Source organism: Bidens hawaiensis, unplaced genomic scaffold (genome assembly GCF_021521415.1).
Source record: "Bidens hawaiensis isolate Kalapana, Puna unplaced genomic scaffold, B.hawaiensis_p1.1 tig00004283_1, whole genome shotgun sequence".
Taxonomy (NCBI): Eukaryota; Viridiplantae; Streptophyta; class Magnoliopsida; order Asterales; family Asteraceae; genus Bidens; species Bidens hawaiensis.
This window is the reverse complement of record NW_027491258.1, coordinates 1970753-1998090: the sequence shown is the minus strand read 5'-3', so window position 1 is coordinate 1998090 and position 27338 is coordinate 1970753. Positions and strand designations below refer to the sequence as shown.

The 27338-nt window shown below is 38.0% G+C and overlaps 3 protein-coding genes across 5 annotated transcripts; all 3 read right to left on the bottom strand.

Annotated features, from left to right (window-relative positions):
- Window positions 1-1332: 1332 nt before the first annotated feature.
- On the bottom strand, window positions 1333-10935 carry LOC143626242 (uncharacterized). Its single transcript, XM_077096392.1, has 5 exons — window positions 10533-10935; window positions 9893-10027; window positions 9728-9785; window positions 8923-9149; window positions 1333-1926 (listed from the first exon to the last, which is right to left on the bottom strand). The coding sequence occupies exons 1-5, from the start codon at window positions 10913-10915 to the stop codon at window positions 1854-1856; spliced, it is 876 nt and encodes a 291-aa protein (XP_076952507.1). The 5' UTR covers window positions 10916-10935; the 3' UTR covers window positions 1333-1853.
- Window positions 10936-12943: 2008 nt separating this feature from the next.
- Window positions 12944-19813, bottom strand: LOC143626241 (ISWI chromatin-remodeling complex ATPase CHR11-like). 3 transcript variants are annotated; one of them, XM_077096391.1, is made up of 24 exons: window positions 19558-19812; window positions 18603-18719; window positions 18399-18505; window positions 18172-18284; window positions 17654-17751; window positions 17375-17554; window positions 17053-17274; window positions 16734-16868; window positions 16366-16648; window positions 16190-16263; window positions 15849-16069; window positions 15681-15768; window positions 15497-15590; window positions 15214-15402; window positions 15028-15136; window positions 14861-14950; window positions 14673-14745; window positions 14472-14526; window positions 14340-14398; window positions 14054-14219; window positions 13789-13967; window positions 13500-13715; window positions 13307-13414; window positions 12944-13199 (listed from the first exon to the last, which is right to left on the bottom strand). In XM_077096391.1, the coding sequence occupies exons 1-24, from the start codon at window positions 19765-19767 to the stop codon at window positions 13182-13184; spliced, it is 3204 nt and encodes a 1067-aa protein (XP_076952506.1). In that variant the 5' UTR covers window positions 19768-19812; the 3' UTR covers window positions 12944-13181. The 3 variants fall into 3 exon arrangements, with proteins under 3 accessions (XP_076952506.1, XP_076952505.1, XP_076952504.1); XM_077096390.1 differs by lacking the exon at window positions 12944-13199 and having other exon boundaries at window positions 13256-13414; window positions 14472-14523; window positions 19558-19813; XM_077096389.1 differs by lacking the exon at window positions 12944-13199 and having other exon boundaries at window positions 13256-13414.
- Window positions 19814-22589: 2776 nt separating this feature from the next.
- On the bottom strand, window positions 22590-26761 carry LOC143626240 (sucrose nonfermenting 4-like protein). The gene is made up of 13 exons (XM_077096388.1): window positions 26140-26761; window positions 25938-26025; window positions 25586-25768; window positions 25371-25505; window positions 25234-25293; window positions 25043-25132; window positions 24789-24923; window positions 24570-24714; window positions 24315-24488; window positions 24175-24238; window positions 24005-24074; window positions 23570-23681; window positions 22590-22955 (listed from the first exon to the last, which is right to left on the bottom strand). The coding sequence occupies exons 1-13, from the start codon at window positions 26238-26240 to the stop codon at window positions 22864-22866; spliced, it is 1449 nt and encodes a 482-aa protein (XP_076952503.1). The 5' UTR covers window positions 26241-26761; the 3' UTR covers window positions 22590-22863.
- Window positions 26762-27338: the final 577 nt, after the last annotated feature.

Below are 27338 nucleotides of genomic sequence, written 5' to 3'. Positions count from 1 at the left end.
GGGTATAAACCGGTTCCGGGTATAGTCGGGTATTTGACCGGTTCCGGGTCGGGTTTTGACCGGTTCCTCCGGGTTTTTTCCACCGGTTCCGGGTTGGTTCCGGTTCCGGGTACGTCTCCGAGGAGAAATCCTATACCTGGTCCTATACTCGGGCGGTCCTATACTCTGGCAGGGTATGGGTAGGAACCGGTTCCTGGTCGGGTCCGGAACCGGTTATTTTGTGCACCTCTACTTAATAGGAGAGAATCATAAAATGAACATTTTTTGGGTATGGTTGTGCCAATATCTATTATGTATGCAAAATGTTTTCCAATTGTTTACTCTGTCTTTGAATATTGATATAACATCAATTTGCCTCATGTTTGTGTATGTGTTTTATTTTTTGAGTATTTGCTTTGTTGTTTCTCTTCAAAATGCTACGTGTGATAATGTTAGAAAATTATGGTGTATCATGATACTTTCGAGCATCATCATAGTTGCTCGGGTCATCTAGCAAATAAATTAAGATCTTTGTGTGTAAGTTATACAATGCGCCACTTTTAAACGCTCGAAAGTTTTAACGAGGGAGGGGGTCGAACGGTGATTTGAAGTCCATTTATAAAGTTGTTTCCAAAATGTTTTGCTCAATTGCTATTCTGTCCACACCTGCAACACCGAAAGTATATTGTTCAGGTAAACTAGTTTCTCAAATAAAGTGAGAGCAGCATAATATGATTACATAATAACTTTGCAACTGCTTACCTTAATGCGTTCTTTAAAAACATGGTTTCCTTATAGAATAGATTCCTTGGTCATTTGAGAAAGTCTTATTCCACATGAATCGGCATTTTATTATTAAGACGAGTTACGTAACACGTTGGCCATATTTGTTCCACAAGTCTTTACTGCTATGAGAATATCTATTATCAGTGTCTCCCTAACTGTGAAATTTGTCACCCGTATGCCTCTACAAATAATGGTAAGTTAGGGGATTCATGTATGCTTGTTCAGTTGTTTGTATGTTTATACAAAAGCTAGTTAAGGGCAAAGTTAGACGCTGTCACTACGAAGGATTGTAGTAAACTAAAGGATTTAAGGTCCATTTGTGTTAGTTTTAAGTGTGTTTTGTGGCCCTGTGTGTGATCCCTTAGGCTATGCGTTGTGCCGGTGTGAAAAAAAGTGACGCCACGTGTTTAGTAGATTGTTTCACATTTTACACTCAAGAACTTGCGTTGTGATAGGGTAAATGTGATATGTGAAGTGAGGTGGAAAAGGCATACATCTAAATTGATTTCAAATGAAGTATACAATACTTTAGTATAAGTGCCAATTATATGTGCCCTTGAAAAGAGAACAGCAGATTCAAAGCCTGGTAATTGAATCAGGGCCGAGCTAAATGGGTCTGGTGAAAACAATTTGGGTCGGTGCTCACAAACGATTTCAACTGACTATTGTGAATATGGATTTGCAGCTTCATTGCTTGAGGGTTCCAAGTTCCAACAATCTGAAACACCAAACCCATATGACAATGCTGCATTTAAAGATTAGGGGGTTACTTTAGGTTTTGAGTGTGGGCACAATAACCATACTAACTTCAAATCATCAAAGCAGGTCCCTACGGGCTGATCACTGCAGGCATGGGTTTGATAACAAGGTGAATAGGAATGAAAACACACCACTCTTTAGTAGGTATGGAGGATATCAATTTTAAACCCGTACCCTTATGCGAACCACACTCAACTGGCACCTAGCCTGCACGACAAATTGGCCCGATTATCTTCATCCAGACTTGGGATTGCTTTTTGGTTTCATCCATATTATAGGTGCTCCCGAAATTCCCACATGGATACAAGTAATGAATCCAATAACAGTCTTCAGTTTGAAACTTTTTCATATTTAACTACTGTGTCATATGTTTCTATGTTCAGCGAGCTTTCTGCAAAACATCTGTAGACAAAAAATATACGGCGGTTAGAACACAAAACTGGACCAAATGTAAAGCAATCCGATGATTGCTGACTGATATACACATTCTTTGATTGAAACCGCACGAGCTTCAGTATTCTTAATATTTCCATCAGTTGATTCCAAAAATACAATATATGTAAATAATGAGATGTTCTTCATTACAGTAATACAAACTGATGTGGTTAGATCGGTTCAAGCAAAAAGGAAGAGAAAGGAAAGAATTTTAGAATGGAGAACTGGAACAACTTTCTGCATAATATTACTCAAAACAAAATTCCTTTTAAAGGGTACAAATCACAACTACCACTACTTCCACTTTCCTACTAAATTGGAACATGCAAACATGGAGAACCAAGAATTGCCCACGATCTCCTTTATTCCCTCACAAATAACTAAAATAATTAAAACAAATACTAAATAATAATCCACATGCAGGTGGACGCCATGCATGGCTTGATCAAGTGTGCATGGGATTGGTAGACGTGTAACAATCCACCCCGCTTGAACCAACCTTGTCCGCAAGGTGAAAATCAGGATGAGCTTTTGCAAACCGCCACTTTGTTTCCCAAGTTGCCTCCTCCCGACTACAACCCACCCATTTAACCAAGATCTCTGTACGAGGACGGTATTTACCTTTGTGGATCACCCTTTCGTCCAAGACATACTCCGGCTGCGGGTGCGAAGACGTAAGAGTAGTGTCGTTAATCACCATTGGACTAGGGGTAGTATCTGGTCCTTCACATTTGCATAGAAGACTAATGTGGAAAACATCATGGATTAACGAATTGGGCGGCAATTCTAACTGATAGGCAACCTGTCCCACCCTCCGAAGAACTTTGTAAGGCCCAAAAACCTTGGTGCCAGCTTGTTAGACGACCTTTGTGCAAGCGTGATCTGGCGGTAAGGTTGCAGCTTAACAAACACGAGATCACCTTCATTAAAATGAACCTCTTGTCGCTTCTTATCCGCCTGAATCTTCATACGGTTTTGGGCCACAACCAAATTCTTCTTAAGTTGTTGCAGAATGCCCTCACGATCACGTAAAAAATCATCGACCTCTTGATGTTGTGTTGTTCCTAGAACGTACGGAAGAAGCCTAGAGGCTGTACGCCCGTAAACGACCTCGAACGGAACCATCTTTGTAGAAGAATGAACAGAGGTGTTGTAGCTATACTCAGCCCAAGGGAGCCAATCCACCCACTTCTTTGGTTGGTCACCTGCAAAACAACGCAAATACTGTTCGATGACGCGATTAACCACTTCGGTTTGGCCATCCGTTTGAGGGTCGTAGCTAGAACTCATGTATTGGGTAGTGCCTTGGAGTTAAAACAGATTGCCAAAAGGAGCTTGTGAAGACTTTATCTCTATCACTCACCACTGTTTTGGGGAAACCATGAAGTTTAACGACATGCACAAGAAATTCTCGTGCCACGGTTGAAGCTGTGAAAGGGTGGTGCAAGGGAACAAGGTGGATGTATTTAGAAAGCCGATCGACTACTACCATGATTACAGTAAACCCTTTAGAATTCGGAAGACCTTCAACAAAGTCCATACTGATATCGTCCCATACCCATTCCGGAATGGGCAAGGGTTGCAAAAGGCCAGCTGGTGACATACTATCAGACTTGAAACGTTGGCAAACTTGGCAGTGTTTGATATAGCTCTTAACCTGCTCTTTAAGACCGATCCACCAAAAGGTTTGTTTAACCTTATGCAAGGTTTTTTGGAACCCAAAGTGACCCCCTTCGGGCGACGCATGTCATAGATTTAAGACCTTGTCAATTAAGGGGGATATTGGACTCAAAAGGATAACTCCTTTCTGAAACCAAACTCCATCTCGGAAGATCAAGTGCTTTAAAACCCCGCGAGCCGAACCCGAAGATAAGTTATTAAAAAATGGGTCAGATCGTACCTCTTGCTGAATGTCTTGCCAAATGGTGGAACAAGGATGGAAAACAGCCATAAAGTGATATTCTGGAAGTCTGGAGAGAGCATCTGCCCCCCTGCCCCCTTGTTGGTGACCCCTTTCTTGTACTCAATAGTGTAATCAAATCCCAAGAGTTTGGGAAGCCACCTTGCTTGTGCAGGTGTAGTGATGCGCTGTTCCAGCAAGTATTTAAGACTCATATGGTTACAAGGGAACAAGGTGGATGTATTTAGAAAGCCGATCGACTACTACCATGATTACAGTAAACCCTTTAGAATTCGGAAGACCTTCAACAAAGTCCATACTGATATCGTCCCATACCCATTCCGGAATGGGCAAGGGTTGCAAAAGGCCAGCTGGTGACATACTATCAGACTTGAAACGTTGGCAAACTTGGCAGTGTTTGATATAGCTCTTAACCTGCTCTTTAAGACCGATCCACCAAAAGGTTTGTTTAACCTTATGCAAGGTTTTTTGGAACCCAAAGTGACCCCCTTCGGGCGACGCATGTCATAGATTTAAGACCTTGCTTGTGCAGGTGTAGTGATGCGCTGTTCCAGCAAGTATATAAGACTCATATGGTCAGTTTTAACCACAAAGGGTCGACCCAACAAATAGTGACACCACTTGCGCACCGCCTGCACAACAGCCAACATTTCCTTCTCGTACGCCGACCACGATAGCACGGATCCTTTGAGGAGTGCACTAAAATAAGCAAGTGGCTTGCCCTTCTGGGTCAAAACGGCCCCGATTCCCACCCCGCTTGCATCACACTCAATGGTAAACGGAAGTGACCAGTCCGGAAGGCCCAAGGTGGGGGTGGGGGTGGGGGTTAAAGCCACCTTCAAGGAATTGAAGGCTTGGTCGGCGTCGGCTGACCAAACAAAAGGACCCTTTCCCACCAGCTGGTGTAACGGAGCGGCAATACCCCCAAAACCCTTGATGAATTTCCGGTAGTAACAGGCCAACCCCAAAAAACCTCGGACGCCCTTGGCAGTGGTCGGTGTGGGCCAAGATAGAACCGACTGAACCTTGGCGGTTTCGATCGCCAAGTAATGCACCCACGGGACCCCGAAGCAACACTTGGAGTGTTTGGCATATAAGCAACTGGCTTCCAGAACAATAGTGAGGTGCTCAACATGATCCGCCAAAGACTTTAAATACACTAAAATGTCGTCAAAAGAAAACCAATAGAAACTTACGAACATAAGGGCGAAAAAGGTCATTCATGAGCGACTGAAACGTAGCAGGGGCGTTTGTGAGACCAAACGGCATGACGACAAATTCATAGTGGCCATCATGAGTGCAAAAAGCCGTCTTATAGATGTCATCATCGCGCACGCGTATCTAGTGGTAACCGGAGCGGAGGTCCAATTTGCAGTAGAGACGAGAACCATGGAGTTCGTCGAGAAGCTCATCTATAACCGAATTAGAATATTTGTCTTTGATAGTGATGTCATTTAGAGAACGGTAGTTGATACAAAATTGCCACGAACCATCCGCATTCTTAACCAGGAGCACAGGAGAGGAAAAAGGGCTGTGGCTCGGACGGATCGACCCTTGGCGTAGTAATTCCTTGACTTAGCATTCGATCTAAGTTTTTTGAAGATAGGGTTGCCGGTAAGGACGAGTTGTGACCGGGCAGGCTCCCGGAACTAATGGGATACTATGGTCCTGGGAACGTCTAGGTGGTAAGGAAGTGGGTTCTTGAAAAACGGTTGCAAAACGATGGAGGACCCGTTGGATTTCGAGACAAAGGGTGGGTTCGGGAGATGGCTCGGTGGAGGCAAGGCTGATTTGTAACAGGAGAACAGGGCCATGCAAGGGGAGTGCTTCATGTAACTGTAAGGCTGCCAAGTCGGAGCCACGAAGGCCCTGGAGTTTATGGGAAGAGCCGGCTAGGTGGATCCCAAGGGTAAGCTTGTCATAATTAATCTCGACTGGACCGAGAGTTTTTAGCCACTGGACTCCGAGGACAACAGGGTAAGCTGCCATGGGTAAGACAAAGAAATCAGACGTGATCACAAACCCTTGAATCGTTAGAGTTAACCCACGGATGCGACCGGCACAAGAGACATGTTCACGGTTACCCACAACAACCTTGAACGGAATATCTTTATCCATTATCAATCCGAAGCGCTCGACTAGGGCTTGATCGATGAAATTATGGGTGCTACCGCCGTCGACTAGCACGATCACCTGCTTGTTCTGAATCTGCCCGGGAAGGCGTAGAATCTGAGGAGTGAGAGCCCCGGAGATGGCGTGGAAGGAAATCTCAGCCTAGTGGTCGTCGGTGGACGGTGGCGGGTTTTCCTCCGACGTCTCATGAACATCTTCAATCATAAAGAGTTACGGCTTGGTACACTTGTGGCCGGGGGAATAACGATCGTCACAAGAGCCCTTTTTCACGACAGGCTCGGGCCTCTTGGCCAGAAAGACGGCGGATAGGGTTAGGAGATGGTAGAGGTAAACGTGTGGATGGGCCAGGGCCCAATAGGCCAGCCGAAGTGGGTCAGGGTTTAGAGGGTGTTAAGGTTTCGGAGGAGGAAAAAGGTTTACGCTGGAGGTTCAGTTTGTCCTCCACCAAGCTAGCGATGCCGATAGCTTCAGATAAATTCCGGGGTTTCTTAATCTTGACCTCCAAACGAATCTCGTCTTTCAACCCACCAACAAAGCAACCGAGGAGAAAAACATTGGGCAACCCGTCAACCCGGTGCGAGAGACGCTCACTCTTCTTGATAAGCTGAAACAATCGTCGTCTGTGTGAGACAGGAAAGGGCTTCGGAGGGGTCTTCGAAGTCGGTCGAGCCAAAACGATGAAGGAGAGCAGTGGAAAATTCCGCCCAAGCAAGCGGCCCACAAAATTTTGTGTACCATTTGTACCACTGAAGGGCTATGCCGTCGAGGTGGAAAGAGGCCAGGTGGGTGTGCTCGTCATCGGGAATCTTCTGGTAGTCGAAGAACTGTTCGGTTTGAAACAGCCAAGTAATCGGGTCATCACCCGCGAACCGGGCTAAGAAGAGTTTCAAGTGGTGGTGGTTGATATGGCCATGGGTCAGGTCACTGCTTGAAGCATGGAAGTTGTTTTGTTGGATGGCTTGAACGGTGGAGTGGAGAGCCTGGTAATCCCCCATCATTTTTTCAAACATGGCTTGGAGTTTGTCAAGGGATTCTTGAGTGTGTTGTTGGAATTGCTCACTAGCTTTCTGTCGGGTATCCATTGAACATGGCTTGGAGTTTGTCAAGGGATTTTGTGTACCATTTGTACCACTGAAGGGCTATCCCGTCGAGGTGGAGAGAGGCCAGGTGGGTGTGCTCGTCATCGGGAATCTGAGAATCTTCTGGTAGTCGAAGAACTGTCCGGCTTGAAATAGCCAAGTAATCGGGTCATCACCCGCGAACCGGGTCAAGAAGAGTTTCAAGTGGTGGTGGTTGTTATGGCCATGGGTCAGGTCACTGCTTGAAGCATGGAAGTTGTTTTGTTGGATGGCTTGAACGGTGGAGTGGAGGGCTGGTAATCCCCCGTCATTTTTTCGAGCATGGCTTGGAGTTTGTCAAGGGATTCTTGAGTATGTTGTTGGAATTGCTCACTAGCTTTCTGTCAGGTATCCATTGAAGATCACCACCGCTCTGATACCACTGATGTGGTTAGATCGGTTCAAGCAAAAAGGAAGAGAAAGGAAAGAATTTTAGAATGCAGAAAATTGTTCCAGTTCTCCATTCTAAAACTCTTTCCTTTCTCTTCCTTTTTGCTTGAACCGATCTAACCGCATCAGATTGTTACACGTCTACCAATCTCATGCACACTTAATCAAGCCATGCATGACGTCCACCTGCATGTGGATTATTATTTAGTATTTGTTTTAATTATTTGTCTTTTACTTTGTCTTGTTATTTGTGAGGGAATAAAGGAGATCGTGGGCAATACTTGGTTCTCCATGTTTGCATGTTCCAATTTAGTAGGAAAGTGGAAGTAGTGGTAATTGTGATTTGTACCCTTTAAAAGGGAATTTCGTTTTGAGTAATATTATGGAGAAAATTGTTCCAGTTCTCCATTCTAAAACTCCTTCCTTTCTCATCTTTTTTGCTTGAACCGATCTAACCACATCAGTGGTATCAGAGCGGTCTTGATCCACTCTATGGACACTCAAGAATGGAACGAGTCGTTGGATCGAATCATATCAACTATTGCTGAGGTGATCAATCTTCTCAAAAACCGACCTCGGTTCCCAACCTCTGTCGCTTGCGCACCCACAACGCCAACACCGGCCACTGCCGCCTCACCACCACCATCTGCTGTCATCAAACCACCTCCACCTGTGTTGTTTGCAACCATCGTTGTACCGCCATTATCACAACCGCCTGCACCAACACTTGGCTCAACCCTCACTGTTTCACACCCACCTCCACGACCCACCCCAGCAACAACCCTTTTTCATGGGTTTGATTTTGAGTATTTTACCCGCACTAATAGAGATAACCATGCATATTTCCGGTCTTTCAAGGAGTGGCGCCCACCGTGGTGACTGCTCCGAACGCCGTTGGAAGGCTCGAATGGCGACCACCATGGCAAGGCGTCAAATCGTGTCCAGATTCTCAACCGTGTGGACACGGTTTCTTCAAGCGGGAGGGATTGTTGTGTGCCACGATCTAGCACCACACCCACGTTTCCATACCTACAACTCAATGCCATGCAATGCAACCTTTCTATGTTCTTTGTATTTGTTTAGATTGATAATTGTCCGTTTAGTACTTTGTAGTGGGTATTTAATTAAGTAGTGGGTCAGTTATGTATCTCGGCTATATAAGCTACTAGTTCTTATGTGTTAGGATTATGAATGAAAAATGATGATTTAACAATCAAAGTTTCTTCCAAAAATCTATGATTTCTAATCTGGTTTCTATCTATTTTCTTTGGACCATTTGATTAACGAACAAGGTTCGTAACACAAACATACACACAGAAAACTCACGCAAGGAAGTTTATAAATTCCAAATTTTAATGTGAACTACAAACTTAATGATAGCTAGAGACAACATACGCATACCTGAGTTCATGCCAGAATGTAGTCGTCCGTTCAAGCAGAAAAGGTTGCAAACGTTCAAGATGGTCATTCTCATGAGTTCGTTCAAGGCTTGAGATAAAGAGTGATGTCACCAAATGGACGAGTATGACTGGAGTTGGATCCCCAAGAACAGCATGGAGTTCCCTGTGTATCCATGGTTCTATTCTCTTTAGTATAATTTCCTTGTTACTGTTTCTTCCCATACATCCCTGAAAGTACACAAATCTAATTATATCTTAACATTCTCGAAGCAAATGCAAGCTGTTAACTTCAAAATCGTAGCAGACTCTAGAGAATCAACACGTAGAACAAAAACAAAAATTTATGTTAAGCTTCTTCCTGAATAAAAAGGAGTATTGAACATTAAGATGACACTTGCTGCTTGGAGGTATGGAATGCTATAAATCAAATATAAAAGGTTTATACGATAAATTTATAAAAGGTTTATAAATTACTTTTATTGATAAAGTGGGTTGATAAACTAACGTTCCATATATTGTGACAAACGATCAACGATCATTCGAGACTAGATTGAAAGTGACCCCTTCAAGTTTTTTTTTTTATCAACCCACTTTATCAATAAAATTAATTTTCAATCAATGAGGGTAATACTAAGTTTATGCAGTCATTTCAACTTCAATGTACACAGCAACACAAAATCAATAGAACGTGGCCATTTTAACTATCTCCATTTTCAAGTTTAGCCTAAAAATAGAAATAATAAATCTAATGAAAATGTTAATAATATGATAAACAGTAAATAGTTAAAATTTTGTAAGCTGCATACCTGCTCAATAGACTTTCGGGTAGGGCAAGGTACAGCAACCATGTTTTGCTTATATATGCTGCAAATACATATTCATAAAAGCATGTCACCAAACAAACGCCAAATCACCTTACCGAAAAAAAAAAGAAACTTGCACTAAACTAAACATTGCTGTACGTGTTATACCTTGCACGCCACTGCAGAATTCTCTCTTTGCCAACACCAGGAGGCAGCATACTGGACTGCCCAAATGACCTCTGCTTCGGTAATGGCCTTGTTCTTCTGTTAACAACATTCAGTTCTCTTGATATTCCAATAGCCCTGAGAGTGAACAGAATATAAACAAATATTAAAATAGAAACCCTGAGAATGCCTATAAACGAACCGAACGTTCATGAATATTCCTGCAGGAAGTCCTTTAATTTAATAAACGAATGAACATGAACAAAAAAATTTTGCTCGTTTAATTAAATGAACGAACATGAGCACATATTATGTTCGTTCATTGATATTCATTTTTTTAAGTTCATGTATGTTCAGATAAATTTTGATGGTATTTAATTTGTTTGGTCAATTATGTTAATTTGTGTCTGCTTATGTTAGTCCAAATATGTTCGTTTAAGTCCGTGAACAGTTCATTTAGACATTTAGTTTTAACCGAACTAACACGGACCGAACATGCTCATTTTTTCCTTAATGAACGAACATTATGTGTTCATGTTCGGCTAAACTTAAATGAACAAACACGAACATCATGTTCGTTCAGTTCGTTTACGGTTAACTTCTCACGAAAACGGAAACCCTAGGTTTAACTAAAAAGGCTGACCTTCGTTGAGCCACGAAATCTCTACGCCTACGGTCAAAATCCCTAACTCTATCGTTGACTTTTGCACCTGACTCTCTGACAGGTAACAAATGTTGTGTACGGAAACTCATGGAATTAAAATCGATTTGAACAAACAGCGAAGCGAACTGAGCGTTACAGAGCGGACACGTCCGCTTCTGATCACTCCATTTGCGAATACAGTCGGTGCAGTAGGCGTGCAAACATATTGTAATTACGGCTGCTTGTTTAATTAGGTTTAAACAAATGGCGCATGATTTGTTAACGATTGCTGGCTTTAAGTGGTTGAGTATAAAGCGTTTGTGATTGGAGTGAGAATCAACTGATTGCTTGTGGTGGCTTGATGATGATGATGATGACTCCATTAGCGTGTATCGAACTGGTGGAGCTGAATATATGGCGGTCAAAATGGTTAACCTGTTTGGTGTTCGTGATTTGGTGTGTGCATGAGTTTGTGACGGTTTTGGACTAAATTCATAATAATAATTGTTATGTTGGTTAATAGATTAACCATAAAATATCTGTTATGGTGGTTTCTGTTAATCGATTTCGATTACTATACTGAGTCGGTTAATCATGACCAAAACAAAGTAGTTGGGCTTAAAAGTTTGGTATCAAATATTAACAAAAAAACAAAACAATATGACATAATCCAACAAAACAAAACATTCAAACAAAACGGTATGATGTAATTCAAACAATAAAATTCAAGCTAATTCGATAACAAATGTTGAACCAAAAACATCAAAAAGGTATAATCCAAGAACATGTTTGGTGAAAGTTAATCCCAATCACCATCTTCAATAAAAAAAGTCCTTACATTTTTTTTGATTTCCTGTGACAGGTCTAAAAAACGATAAAAGCATTACTAATGGGGCGGTTTGGTTATGACGGGGTCGGAGTTATCTTGAACCAAAACCGACTCGTATTTGGCGGTTTTCGAAAATTCATTAGACCGACCAACCGATTATGTCAGTTAAAATCGGTTCGGTTATGATAGTAATGGTTCGGTCAATGGTTATGGCGGTTAACTTGCTCACGTCAATGGTGATTGATGTCAATTGCCAGATGGTTTACCGTGGAGTCAAAACATGGCTCCAAAGAAATGTGTAACTTCTTACTTAAGATTTTGAATCACTTTCCGTTACGATAATATGTTTCTATCAAGTATTTTATGACTATGGCGTGACGTTGATTTATTTTCCGTTCCTTTGAATATTATTATGGTAATTCTAAGAACACGGTAATACTTAATGTTGTATGTTTGCTACTACACAGGCCCATTCTCTCATGAGCTCATAATCAATAAAAAGAATTGTATATATTTCATATACAAATTTATTTTTAAACATAAAATGAGTAAATGACTATTGAATGCGACGAAAAAATTGTAGGTACATGGAATTAAATGTTTCGGGTTTAATTCCTACAGGTGGCATTCTTTGTTTTTTAAGAACTATGTACAAGTCATTGAGTTTATATTTTAGAGTTTCATTTTTTTTACTAGCTCTAGGCCTCGGATTTTTTAGGGCTTCTTTGGGAAAGTCATGCTACTACACCGATAAAGTTTCATGTTATACACACCATACACAAGTATTCTCGTTGTTACCATATCATGTGTTTAGCAAACAAATTTCAGTTCACTTAACACATTGTTCCAACATTATATGAAACCTTTATTTTACTAATTGCCTTCTCGAATCCTTGATCATCATCAAATCTCATTTTTATATATAAAAATAGGGATGAGACCGAAGTCGTACCCGGTACCCGTGCCCAAAATCACTACAACTGGTTACCAAGTACCGTAACAAAGTACAAGTATTGGTATGAGTATGGGTATCAGTACGGTTATCGGGTACCGTACCAAATTTTATGGCACAAGCATTGATTAGTAATGGGTATTAGTACAATACATGCTTTGGTACCACTTCGTTCTTTTTATTTTCAAGTCTACTAAACTTGGTATCTACACAGGAAAAAGTAATATTTAGCTGAATCACTCCGGATATCTATATGCGACAAGTACCAAATTGGCTACGTTGGTATGAGTACCAGCATTCAACAAACTATAAAACAAAAACAGTAATACCAATCATACTACAATAAAAAAAAAACCAATAAACTATAACAAAATACCCACTTAATATTCATGTGTTAGACTACTCAACAAAACTCTATTCGAATTTCGAAGTAACAAAAAACTAACAAATACCAAATTTTTAAAATCTTGGTACCAATACCGATACCAAATACGGTATCCAAGAGAAAAAAAACCTATTTTAGTTTTAGATGCAGTCTTTTTTATGTAATCCCATTTTATAATTGCATTTATCTTTAGCCTAAGTTGAACTTAAGATTACAAATATCTTAAAAAATAAACAAATAAACCATAACCGAAACAAGACCATATGAGTCATAACAAAAGTATGATAGTTAGAGCTGATACAAAATCCAAATCCAGGATTCGTACTTGGAATCTGATTACAGTCTGAAGCCCGAATAAACGAAACCTAAGTAAATAGAGATCCATGGGCCTACTAAGAGGCATCATATAACAAATGCCAATCCATGTATATACTAATACAACTACTAATCCAACAGTCTCAAAAATCACATATCAGTAAGCTGTCACTTGCCCTTCTTTCCCTGCAAAAAAAATACACCATTCACTAATCAACACGAGCTTACACATTAAGGGTGCAGATTAGATTAAAACATCACAACAGGAAGGGACTAAGAGTAGCCTTGATTACCGAGCTAACATAGTCATCCATCAATGACTGCTTGCGTTTCTTCATAGAAGAAGGCGGAGGGCTCTCATTAGCTTGTCTTGACAAGGCCCGCTTTGATGGAGTCGAGTTCTGAAATATTCATGTGAACATGACAATTTATCAAAGGAATATGTGACAGGTTAAGCAAGTTAAAAAATGAAGTCAAAAGTCAAACCTTGGCAAGTTTCTTCTCCTTACGAGCCTGCCTCTCCCTCTCGTCGTATTCTTGATTTTCCCTCTCAACCAAACGAATGAGAGTATCACATCTCCTTGCAAGTTCTTGGGTGGTTCGAGATTTCACAAACCAATCGAATCTGAACAAAGGTGATGTCCTGAATGCTGCCTTCAGCTCGTCCCAGTTTCCATACCCAAGTTTGTGAACCATGCAAATCTGTATATTCATCATCTTGTTAGCAAAAAGATAACTGATTTTTAGAAGTAAAGATTATGAGTAGAATTAGTACCATGAATCGATCACATTCTTCATTGTAAAGCTTGCCTTTGTTCTGACCATACTGAATTTTAAGCTCCAACCAAGGATTCTTGTAACGGTCCAGTTTCTTTCCTATTGCTTTCATTATTTCATCTTTACGTGAAATTCTAGCCTCTCCTCTTTCAATATTTTTGATGATCCGATCATAATCTGTAGTTGCAATCATATCATTAATGAGAATACATATACATACATGCGTACGTACAGACGCTTTGAAGTTATATGTATGAACTTACCATTCAATTCCTTGTATCTCTCTTTAAACACACGAGCGTATCTTTCAACTTCCTTCTCTGATTTCCCTTCCATTTCTGAAGCAATACTATTCACATCATTCCGGCCATACTTCTCACAGGCCCTTATAAAAGTATTGAAGTCTCTCCTACTCCATGTTGAGAAACCCTGAAATAAAGAATAAAGTTTGTAAATTAACAATTTCAAAACTAAGTAAACACTTAAAAAATCCAAAACAAATTAAGAACTAGTGCTCATTCAAATATAAAGTAAAAAACAAAAAGATACTTCTTCCAGTAGTTTCTCTTTTTCTTCTTGCTCTTCAGCAGTCAAAGGGTCTCCCACCTCTAAAGAATTAATAATCGATTACTCAATACTCACGAAAATAATATAATAAACAATGAAAATAACTATTTTTACCTTCTGGCTCATCAACCTCAATCGAGTCCTTAACTTGATTCTTCTGTTGTGCCTGCTGAAGAATCAAAAAACAAAGAAAAGGCATCAGAAGTGTGCACAAAAATATCAGCACCAAAGGTGGAAAAAACCAGCAATAGAGTGATGTGACTATTCAAAACAACAGAAAGGTGGAAAAAGTTAACAAGTTAATAGTGTTATTACCACCATGAGATAGCGCACTTCTTTCTCATAGAGTTCACTGAGTCTCTGTGTGTTGAAGAACTGGAAGTCATGCCTACATTAAGATGTAGCAAGTCCAAGAGAAGCATTGCAAGTGGTTATTTGAAGTTGAAGAAAAGGGAACAGTTTTATGTTATTAAACAAAACAAATCATTAAAAAAGAAACTTACAGTTGTGGCATACGAGGAATTCTTGGTTCCTTGGGTTTTGTGGGACCACCTTGACGCATTGTTTGCTTAAAGTATTCTGATTCTGAGTAGCTGAAAAAAAGTGACACTTAGCCAAGTGATTGATTACAAGATTGTTAAAATACCATGAAATCAGAAGTAACAATTACTTTCGCTTTCGCTCTCTTTTTGGAGGTTCGACCCAATTATCACTGACAATCTTCTTAAAGTCAAACTTGTTCTCATCCTTATCATCATCAAAGTCATACAAATCAGCAGCTGCATGTAAATATATGTTTAGTTTAGTATCTGTTAAAATAACACAAACACAAAATTAGCAAAGATAATAAACTTACTGTCATCCATTTTAAACTTAATTGCATCTTCTGTAAACTTTTTCATCTTAGCATCAAGTTCAGCAGTTGCCTCTTCTCCTTTAGCAATGATTCTATCGATATCTTCATCTGTGATTGTACTATCCTTAGAACTGAAAACCATTTCAGCACCAAACCTCACCATTTGTAGCAACTCATCTTTGTTCACAGCTGTACAGAAAAGTCAGAATATAATAAGGCACACAGAAATCCAATAGTTACAAGTGGTATGCATGTATGATAATTTGGTATCAAGAATGATTACTCTTTTGCTCAGCTAAACGTCCTTGTTGAATAACCAATGCATCAAGTGCAAGCTTCTTATAAGCTCTTTCAATGACCTTTTCCTCTATAGTGTACTGCAATCATCAATATGACCATAAAAGGATTAGTAAACTATAAGTACAGCAGCTTCTAATTAAATGCAAAAGAAAGAAACTAAGACAGACCTCAGTGCAAAAACGGAACACTTGAACTTCTTTTTTTTGCCCAATTCTATGAGCACGATCCTGAGCTTGCAAATCCACTTGTGGATTCCTACACAATATTTACAGTAAATACAAGTTTGTTAGAAGAATCCAAAAAATACTAAAAACAGTAGACAAAAGATGTATTACCAGTCACTATCATAAAGAATGACAATATCAGCTGTAGCAAGATTGATACCAAGACCTCCTGCTCTAGTTGACAGCAAGAAAACAAACTTTTCACTTCCTGGTTTATTAAAAGCTTCAATAGAAGCATCACGATCTTCACCGCCAGTATTTCCATCAATTCGACAATATTTATATCCACGATACATCAAATAATCTTCTAGAATGTCCAGAAGCCTTGTCATCTACAAGTTTAAATTACATTAGTATACTCACCCGGGAATTTTTTAATAAACATTCATTCATGGCTTCAACAATAAGCTGAATATAAAACCATACAAAACGAAAAAACTAAAAGTATGAACCTGTGAGAATATTAGAACCCTTGAATCACGCTCCTTTAATTTTGGAAGCAACTTGTCTAGAAGTACCATTTTACCTGTGATTAAAAGAAATTTATTAATAGACAGCACACCAATGAACATATGAGCATCAAATAAAATGATGCAGCCATATAGGAATATAAAGGTAAGACAATCACCTGCATTTTCTACAAGATGGTCCCCAGTAGTATAAGGAGGGCCAGGTTCGGCTCCTTGAAAAAGATATGGATGATTACAACATTTTCTAAGCTGCATAGCAATATTCAACAGACGTTTTCTCTCCCCACCAGCATTTACAACCTCAAGATCTTTCTGCAATAAAGCCTTGTAATACTGTTTTTGCATTTGAGACATTCCAACTTTGAGAATGGTTTCTTTCTTGGGAGGTAAACCTTTCTCAACATCAGACTTCAATCTTCGAAGTAGAAAAGGCCGCAGGACCTAAACATGATAAAAACAAATAAGATATGCAGTAGTATAACAGATATCAAAGTACAAAAATTTATAAACTAAGCACTCAACATACCTTGTGAAGCTGTTGAACAACCTCCTCTTGATCATTTTCACCAGAAATTTGAAACCACTCGTCGAATGTTTCAGCAGAACTAAATATCTCAGGTAGCAAAAAGTTCAGCAGTGCCCAAAGCTCATGAAGATTGTTCTGCATAAAAAATATATAAATATGATTAAAACTACAACAAAAACCACAAGATTTAAAACAAATGGTTAAAAAGAAAAAACAAAAACTTTGAAAGGCCTGATAGCTTTCATGATAAACATAAACCATGCATGAAAATCAAGTTAACTAACTACAAAGAAATAAAATGAAGTATCATTTCCAGTACCTGAAGTGGTGTGCCAGTTATTAAAAGACGATAATTGGTATTGTAGATCCTCATGGTCTTTGAAAGAAGTGAATTTTCATTCTTAATTCGATGAGCTTCATCGATTATAATATAGCGCCAGCTAAAACGGCGTAGAGTAGACTTCTCTTTAATAGCCATTTCAAAACTAGTGACACACACATCAAACTTTCCAGCAACAAGTAGCTCTTCTCGTATGTATTTCTGTAAAATCAGATAAAATCAAATATCAACACTTAAACTTTAAGACTATATTAAGAAAAACTAACAATAAATTCAGCTAAAAACAATGCCCGTAACATACCCTTTCATCTGGGTTCCCAAGAAACTTAACAGGACGCAACACCGGGCAAAAACGTTTAATCTCATTCATCCAGTTTCCAAGTGTGGATTTAGGAGCAACGACCATGTGAGGGCCAGTAATTCCTCTAAATTCATGCAAATAACCAAGCAAGGAGATGGTTTGTAAAGTTTTACCAAGACCCTGAACAATTATAAAATGATAAAAATAAGTAATCAAATAAACAGAAAGTAATAATTGCATGATAAAACTGATAGTGAATATTAAAATCACTGGCTGTACCATTTCATCCGCAAGAATGCCATTTATGCCATTTTCATATAATCGTATAAGCCAATTTAACCCTGCAAGTTGATAATCTCTCATCTTCCCCGTAATACCTGTCAAAGAATTACATACCCAAAATTAGATTCAAAAGGCCAGCTATACCTTATAACATTGAAACATATATTTTAAAAAAGGGGAAAAAAACACCACTAAAAACCTTCTTTATACATTTTTTTAAAACAAGTATAAAACACTCCCTCTGATCTAAAAAACATAGCAACACTTTATGCATTGATCATCAAGAAAAAAAATAAGAGCTTTTTTTAACAAGAACTTGATCAAAATTTTACCAAATCGCATAATAACACTTCTCTTAAAATAAGTATTACCTAAACCACCAAGGGTCGTAAAAATGGTAACAATTAAAAAACTTTGTCCCGGGTTTAAATCTTAGCTAGTACAGAAAAGAGGGAAAAAATAGAATCCTTGTGTTGACAAACCAGTACTATTAAACAAAAAAGAAAAAAACTTACAAGATGGCTGCACCAACAGACGTGTATGCCCTGCTCCAGACAACCCATCTTCTTCCTCCTTAAGGTACACTTCATCCTCTTCTTCTTCGGTCAGTTTTGATGCATGACGACCACTAATAACCAAAATAAAGCAAGCACAAAGCCATTAGAAAAGTTTAATGCTTTAAATAAAAAACAATCACAAAAAAATCAAGTAACAAAGTTCAACAAGTCCGTAAAGTTATTACCTTCCCTTCACCTTCTTCTGAGAAGCAGATTGGTCACTCTTGGCAAAGTGAGCAAATAATTCTGTCTGCTGAAGTAAGAACTTCAATTTCCCCTTTCCCTTGCTATTCTGTCATATTGTAAAATAAGCAACACAAACACATTACTTCAGTTAATTTTAACATAAAAAAGCATCAAAAGTATTGTTATTTTTCTAAATAACACACCATATCAGCATCAATAGAAGCATTCTGTTGGTCCAATATGTCTTGTACTTTTTGTTTTTTCAACCTCTGCATTTCCTTCAACCTAGCCTTCTCACGACGAGAAATATCATTCTGTGCCTGTTCAATACCATACACCGGTTACACGGAGAAAAATAACAATACTAATTCATCTTAACTCACCTCCACTCTCGGACAGTGCATAAAATATCTCTAAAAACCATAACAATGTCATAAACATCATAAACCTAAGTAAACTCTATATACATATCTCAACTACCAGTAACCAAAATTTAACTCAAATCAAACATACTACAGCATGTATTCAAACAAAACCAGCTCTGTAAACAAGAACTTCATCAAATCAATAACTAATACTTCTAAACCACTAAAACCACAAAACACAAAATGAAAAAACAATTCTCTCTCATTAACAAATTTCCATCAAATAAGCTATAAATACATAAACCATAACCAAACCAGAACTGCAGCTACACATACAAAACAAATTCAAAACCCCTAGCACATCACACTCTATAACACTAGCTAAAACCTCTAAATCACTAAATCCTCATAACGCCAGCTTTAACAAACAATAAATATATTTCATTGACATAACTTTATCAAATAAGCTACGCTTACTGAACAAGCATAAACAAACTACAACTTCAGCTACACATACAAAACAAAACAAACACAAAACCCTAGCACATCACTCTCCATAAAACTAGCTGAAACCTCTAAATCACCAAATCCCCATTACACAAGGTGAAACAATAATTACATTACATTAACAAACTTTCATCAAATAAGCTACGCATAATCAAAAGAAAACAAATTCAAAACCCTAGCAACAAATTCACACTAAATTTAACCTAAATCGTACAATTAAACCGTCATACATGACTACAAACCCTAACATAACCACTAACTAACCAAAATGAACAACAAAACGAACCTCGTCTTCTTCATCCTCATCCTGCTCCTCACCGGCCGCAGCAGTTCCGTTATCCTCCTCGTCGGAATCGGCAGTCCGAGCAACGGCTTCGAGTTCTTCCTCGTCTTCTTCCTCCACCACCGGATCGTTGAGCTGCGGCTCCTCCTCGGAGGAATTGGAATTAGAGAGAGACTCGTCCGTTGAGTCCTTGGATTTGGAGTGTCCGGCCATGGCGATCGAATTGATCAGTTTACGGTTAGGGTTTTGGCTTCAGTTCTCCAAATCTAAAAGAGGGTAAATGAGGAGCGAAGAGAGAGAAAATAGTGAGTATTGATATTTATAGGCTAAATTTTTAGTTTATTTCGAGAGTGGGAAAATTCCCGCCGTTTACACATCGCAATTGTTTCGCTTCCCGCTTTTGTTGGGTTTAGATATACCCGGATCAAACCTGGTTATTTACAATACGGTCAGGTATCGGGTTATGAGAACTAGGTTGTTACCCGAGGGCGCGCTGGACAGTTATGTGTTGGTTACACCCGGCTGTCGTTTCTATAAGTTGACGCGAATTCGGTTGGCATCAGCAACGTCCTTTACGGTATCAAAACTAAACCAAAGAAATAATTCCGCAAACTAACTATTTATAATAAATTAAAAAACAAAACACCACACCACCTTACTCATTCATTGCTTGATTTAGTATGGAATCTATAAATACAAAAATCTATTTCAATTTAAAAAAAACAAAAACAAATAAAATGGCTTCAAAAAGGCTTGAATTCGGGACTTGCAAATTGCAACAACAAACAATACCACCACAACAGCTACAATTATTACTTTCAAGTGAAAATAAAAAAAATAAAAAAACGGCTCATAGAGACTCAAACTCGGGACTTAGTACATGCAACAACACAACAAAACCACCACACCAACTTCTACTTTTAATAGCTAAGTTAGTTTCAAATGATTAAGGGGGTGTTTGGGATTCCTTATTTTGCATCGTTGTAATTTTTCATTAAGTTAATAAGTTACAAAAGCGTAACTTGTGAAACTTTTCATCTCACGATATAAGCAATCTCAAACACCTTATTAATTTTCAAAAAGTTTATAAATTATAAGTTGGTGAAAATAAGCAATCCCAAACACCCTCTAAATACCCAAACAAAATCGAAATATTAAAAAAAAAAAGGAAACTTGGCAGCCACTGATTGGACCTCATATCATATTACTGTAGCTTTAAGTTTTGCTTTATATATAGTATAATATCATTAAACAGGTCCGGTCCGGGTTGGGTGACGGTCTGATCGTTTTCTTCTTACATTAAAACTAGTGATATCTGAACAGATCAGATATGGTTATTTACGATATTGTCGGGTCTTGGTTAGTGGTGAAACTTGGGCGAAAACGTCGGAGGGGCCCAACTCAAAATGTATTAAATGTATCATAAACGGATAAATTCGCATTACATATAAACATTTACGGGCAAAAAGATGGGTGAATTTACACTGTTGTAAAAACAGGGGGTCGGTGCCACCCAGAGCACTGAATAAGCTTCACCCCTGTCTTGGGTTATGAGAATACCAGTAAATGGGTCGGGTGTGACTCGTTTGCGCACCCTTAAGCTACGTATAGGTTGTTACTGAGATAGAAAATAATTCATTTATGTATTGTTGAGCGATGTGATTAGTAGAAGGTTTTGTGGTGACGGGTGATTTATTTGTTGCTTACGATGATTTTCGTTTGTGTTGTAATATGGTGTTTAGTTGTTTTGTCTTGACTAGGAATGTAAGTGGTTTCCTTTTGTGTTTAGATACACATAAAACGTGTAGTGTATGCATGATTGAGTTTATTTGTTTTATACCAAAGTAGGTGTTAGAGGAGACATGCCCGTGTGTTCAGTATTTATGGATATAAAGTAAAATGTGAGAACTGCAGACTTAAAGAGTGTTGGTTGTGCTTGGTTAGGGATTTTGTTAGTCCTAAATTGAATTTAGAATGAACGAAGTTTGTAGAATGATGATTGCATTAATGCTTTACTAATTTCATTATTACCGTCGTTTGTTGTTATGAATAGTACCAATCAATTCGACAATTAAATAACGGATATAAAACGATTATTATTGAATTCAAGATCGAAATGATTGTAATGAAAAAGGAAAATAATCAAAGAACTAACTTATCTAGTCGTATTATAAACCCTAAATCCCTAAATTGAGCTGGTTAACGATTTGTTAACAAACTAAGTTTTTTTTTTGTCACAAATGGTCGTCCAACATTGAAAACTATTTCATCCTCAAACCAAACTATAAAGTCAATTCAAATGAGTTTTTTGAATTAACAAACACACCCCTTGCATCTTGTTGACTTGTCAAATTTACTTCTAGCACTAACATTAAAAATGAAAACGACTATAACTAGTTACATAAAACGAATGTTACCTTTATTACAAAATCAACTTGTGTTAATGCCTTGTCAATAAGCACTCATATTTGAAGAGCTTCAAGTTTTGGGTATCCTACTCTTCTAATAAAATAGATATATACTAATAGATTGTCAGTTAACTTAACATCGATCACAACAGTCTTTTAAGACCGTGAACTCAAAAATCTATATATTGTTTATTTAAGCACAAACGTAGAAATCAAAGTAACAAATGCTATTTCATTGGTATACCTTGATCAAACAATCTTCAAGATCTTATAATCAAAACTCAAATAATTGTTTGCTTCATACCATTTGAATGTTTGTATTCGGATTTCACAAACACCAACCCTTTAACCTTGTATGATCAGATGCACGGTCGCCGATGATTTTATCAACGCTTACCAAGTCCAAAAGTCATCTTAGTAAACATGTTTAAACCAACCGACAGTCAAAGTTAATATCTCACTAAATTTTATGTTCACCAACAAACTCCACTTGAGTCCGTGAAAGTGTTTTGAGTTAACCAACACATGATAACATTTTTCATCGGCGGTTTCTTAAAAGTTTGAACAATGAACGTCAACAGTTGTACAAAACCATAACCAACAAGCTCAACAACACAGCTACCATTTCATAAGTTCTGTTCGGTTGTTTGTAAAAAGAATACCACCATAGTTGCCAGTAAAACTGCATACCACAAAGTGGCGAAACTAGCACGGAGCACAAAGGCAAGTCTGAGTAATGGTCAGAAAGGTGGGTGGGTGATGATGAACAAACAAAATACAAATGGGATTTATCATTTACACGCCTTTGCTCTCAAAAATCCATAAACTTTATCAAAACATAAGGCGAAACAGTGAAATTGCAACCGTAAGCTTCAAAGAATTGTGATTTGTTATTGATGGATCAGCTAAGCAGAAACTTGAATATGTCACTTAGAGAAATGATGCCTTCTACCCGCTTGCTTCCAGCCTCCGTAATCACCACTCGTCTTACCCCTGACCCAAAACACATATCAAGTCAAATGGTCAAAATATAATTCAAACTTTAAAGTATTGCATAGATCATAACAAACAGCAGGGTTGGGCGTGCATCGGTCGGTTTCGAGTTCAAACCAATAATTCGTTTTGAAAACTTCCAGTTTTGTTTTTTTGGTTTTACCATTTGGGCTTAAAATGTTTTGGGTGTAAAAAAAATTGGCCCGAAATAATAAACACATAAAACTTTGGGCCTAAATTTTTCTTGTCAATTGTTGATTACTATACACTTGGGCTAAAACATTTGTAGTACACTACTTATTGACGTTTATAAACTACTTAACATTCAAAATAGAAAATGAAAATCCATAAACTCGGTACGGTTCTTTTTAGGTTTTAATTACATGCAAAACCGAAACCAAACCAAAAATAATGTTATTACAAAAACATTACCGATGGTTTTTGTTTAGGTTTGGTCACTTTGGTTTTCTTGGTTACGGATCTTTTTATTAAAGTTTCATGTTCACAAGTCGGGCTCGGGCCAATAATGATACGAGCTGAGCTGGCTCGACTGTATTAAGTTAGATTGACAGATCTTAGAGGGGAATGGACCGGGCCACATGGGTTGAAAGTACCTGGTTTTGCTAATTTTTCCATGACTTTATACAGAGAATCCGAGCGTAGACACATGTGGCATCTTTGACCACTTGCCCCGTTAGGGTATGGCTCTTGTCCCAGTTGCAAAGCCTGAGATTACCAGAGACATCAGATACATACGAGTTGGTTAATGGGCCAAACTGGATAGGCTAAAATGAGTGAAAATTTGGTACGGCTTGAGTTGACGCCAAACATTTTTTTGTCTAACTCGCTTAATACATAATAAAGTGTAAAATGTGCTTACACATGTTATATTATTTCTACGATATGTACAAATATTAATTTTTGTTGACTTACAACCGTTTGACTCGCTCCCTTTTTTGCTAATATCATACTACTTTACAGACTAAGTCACTAAACACTAATACTATTTGACTCAAGGTTAAAAGTTTAGCTGATCTAATGACACTTACCTGATGAAAAGTCATTTCGTCAAGGTTAATGTGTGTATAGATTTTGTCTTTTGCCAAAGCAGTTATGTCACTGTCAAAGTGTACACCAACACGATAAGAACAATGCAAAATCAATAACATAATCCAAAGAAATATTAAGATTTAGAATACACAAAGAGAGATAAAGATACCTTCGAGAGTATACATCCAACAATGAATCATTGTCGTCAACAATTGGAATTGAGCTAACATCAGCTGCAAAAGAAAATGATGAATTTATAAAAGAGAACGTGATTACACTTATGTCAATATCTACTGATCATAAAAAAACCTTGTATAAACAAATTTAGGGCTGCACTAAGAGAAGAGTTCGGTCTTAAAATTGCCAACGGTTGTCTGTTGGATTCTCCAATTTTCGGGACCCACGTGCCCAAAGGAAGTGAACAAATTGGTGATTGCAATATAGGCAATGAACTTAGAGAATGCCTAAAGTATCTGCAAACAACTGAATTAACCACATGTACTTGGTTAGCAATTCAGAGTGATAAAAGTTACATTGGTTAATAGAAACGAATCAAAACCTTACGTTTTAATACTTCAGAAAGTGAAGCAAGATATAATAACTGTGGGTATGAACCATCACTTGAGGTTGAATGAGTTATTGGAACTGTAGCAACACGATTATGCAAAATCTTTAATGCGACGTCTTTCAAATTTTCATCTGGCCCAGCCTGAACAATGTGTATATATATCAGATAGTCATTAGAAAAACTAAATTTTCCAAAAGAAATAAATAAATACTCACCTGCACTAATCTTTTAGGAAATATTTTACCATGTTCGATAGTTGGTTTATTCAGATATAGCTTCGTTTCTTTCCAAGCAGATATGGTATGCTTCTGAAGTTCTTCCTCCGTCAGATTGGACGCGTTATTACCAAGCTGCAAAAGATTCAAATAAATAACCAGCCTTTTTAAACCAATAATATTATAAATATTGTATTTTTTTCACCATGCATCATTAGTCTTAATGTTGATAAGTGGATTCGCCTCGAACTTACCTCCCGCATAATTAAAATAAAATCCAATGCACTTAGAACACCAACAAACTGACCCTTGCTGAAGTTCCAGAGAGGAGTAGTAGAAATTCCCTAAAAATTATACAGCTTTAATAATCATACATATAGATAGAATAATATAAAAAAAGATTCATTATACGGTAGATAAGAGATGTTGTGAAATACTGGATTACCTGCTCGTAAAGAATATGAAATGCTTGTTTTACAGGTAAATCAACATCTAAAGCAATGACCTGAGAAAAAAAAGGTTAAAATAATGTAAAATTCAAGATTAATTACTTGATTAAATAAGCTAATAATCAAACCGGACCTTGCCAGACTCAGGAAGCAGCTCATAAGCCATGTGTGTAGACAGAAATGCAGAAATCCTGTGACGAGAAACTTCCAGGTCAGCTTCTGATATCCTTGGCAGTGGTTCATGTGGCGTATTATCTGAAACCCTAACCTACAATAAAACTAGCAACAGTGAGTTACAAGAATATACAGTTAACTAGTTAAAAGATAATAAAATATAAAGTGTCCTACCACTCGTTGAAAGGTCTCATTGTCAACATCCATGCTTGAACCAGAAGTCATATGGGGACTCATGACTGCAGGATTGTATTCTGGTTCACCGGTTAAGTGTACAGTATTCACAATACCATAATTACCGTTTACAAAAGGTTGGTGCTCATCATGTCGCCACTCGCCATCGACAATAAATTTATACTGCCAGATGCAAATAATATGTGAATGTCGTATAAATGTGATAGTTATCCGATGTTCCATAACTTCACTCTGGTCTTAAAAAAATTACATCAATCCTAACCTAAACGCCTTCCATTCACTTGTAAAGAATCTTATCAACAACCAAAACAATATTAAGCAAAAAACTAACCTGATGGTAACCAGGCGGTAAGCTGCAAATCGTCTGAAACACAGTCGGGCATCCCTCAGCCGGAGTCATGGGCCAATGCTCAGACCATCTATACAAAACACACATACCATCAATTAACCAACGTACGAGTCCATTCATTCAAGCATTATCACAAACACCTGGCGTGCAACCGTACAAACAAACATAAACACCAAAATCTTACCCCGTAAACGAGCCACTTAAGTACACACTCCTTCCCCCATACGGCCACACAAACCGAGCCGGCGTTAGATTCGTACCGCCATCCATTCCCGAACCAGACATTCAATCCACCACTTCCAATTAAACTAAACTAAACCCACAATTTGCACTCAAAATTCACTCAAAGCAAACAGCTTGATTAAAAACCCTAGCTTTAAATTACACCAAGACTCTGTACAAGTCTACAACAGCTCAAGATTGTGATTCTTGAAACCTAATTTAATCCCCAAAAGCTCAAAAACAAACCTCATGCATAGAACAAAATTAAACCCAATAAAAAATAAAAGAAATTAAATTAAACCCTAATGCGAACGAGTCAAATCGAATCGAATCGAATCGAATAGTGAGACTATTGAATTGGATCTTGATAGAAAAATGAAACCCTAGAAATGTAAATTGAGCAAAAACCCTTGAATTGTTTTGGTATATAAAGTTTGTGGTGAAGTAATAAATTGAGGATCTGATGAAGATGTTGTGTTGTATTTGTATTAAAGTTGCGTAATCAACCGTTCATTGGGCAAGAATAAGAATGAATGGAAGCCAACAACAAAGATGGTGAAAACTTGCACTTTTCTTTTCACTTTTTGTGTTAAATAAATGGTTGAATAAAAGTTAATATTATGATGAAGTTGACACATAATTGTTTTGTTTTCATAAGTTAAATTAAGAGCTAATTGTTGTGAAATTTAAAACGCAACTTTCATTATTTTGTATGTATGGACTATGTGGTGGTCATTTTTTTCCAATCAGGACCGGTCTTTAGTTAACGGTTGTTATCTCCGTTAGTTTTAGGGGCAACATAGTGTTTTCACACCAAAACAAATTCTGACTCAACTTACAAACCTAAAATCAACCCAATGTCGTGTCTTCATCGTCGCCCGTCTTCATTGCCTTCCGTCAATCATAACAATGGCTTGGATTTTTGTGCAATCCCTAATGGCTAATACTACGTTTTTCACAGGTATTGGAGTTCACATTTCCCTGTTAATTCGTTTGTTCGATTAATTTTATTCTAGGTCGATGCTCATTTGAGACGATTATGTTATTGGTTTTATATCAACGATTTGGCTAGATGTTACCTTTGACCATATGAAACTTGAGTTTGTGGTTTTGGTGAAAACTCGGCCATACAGGATCTACACTTTCCAGTTTGAAGAAGGT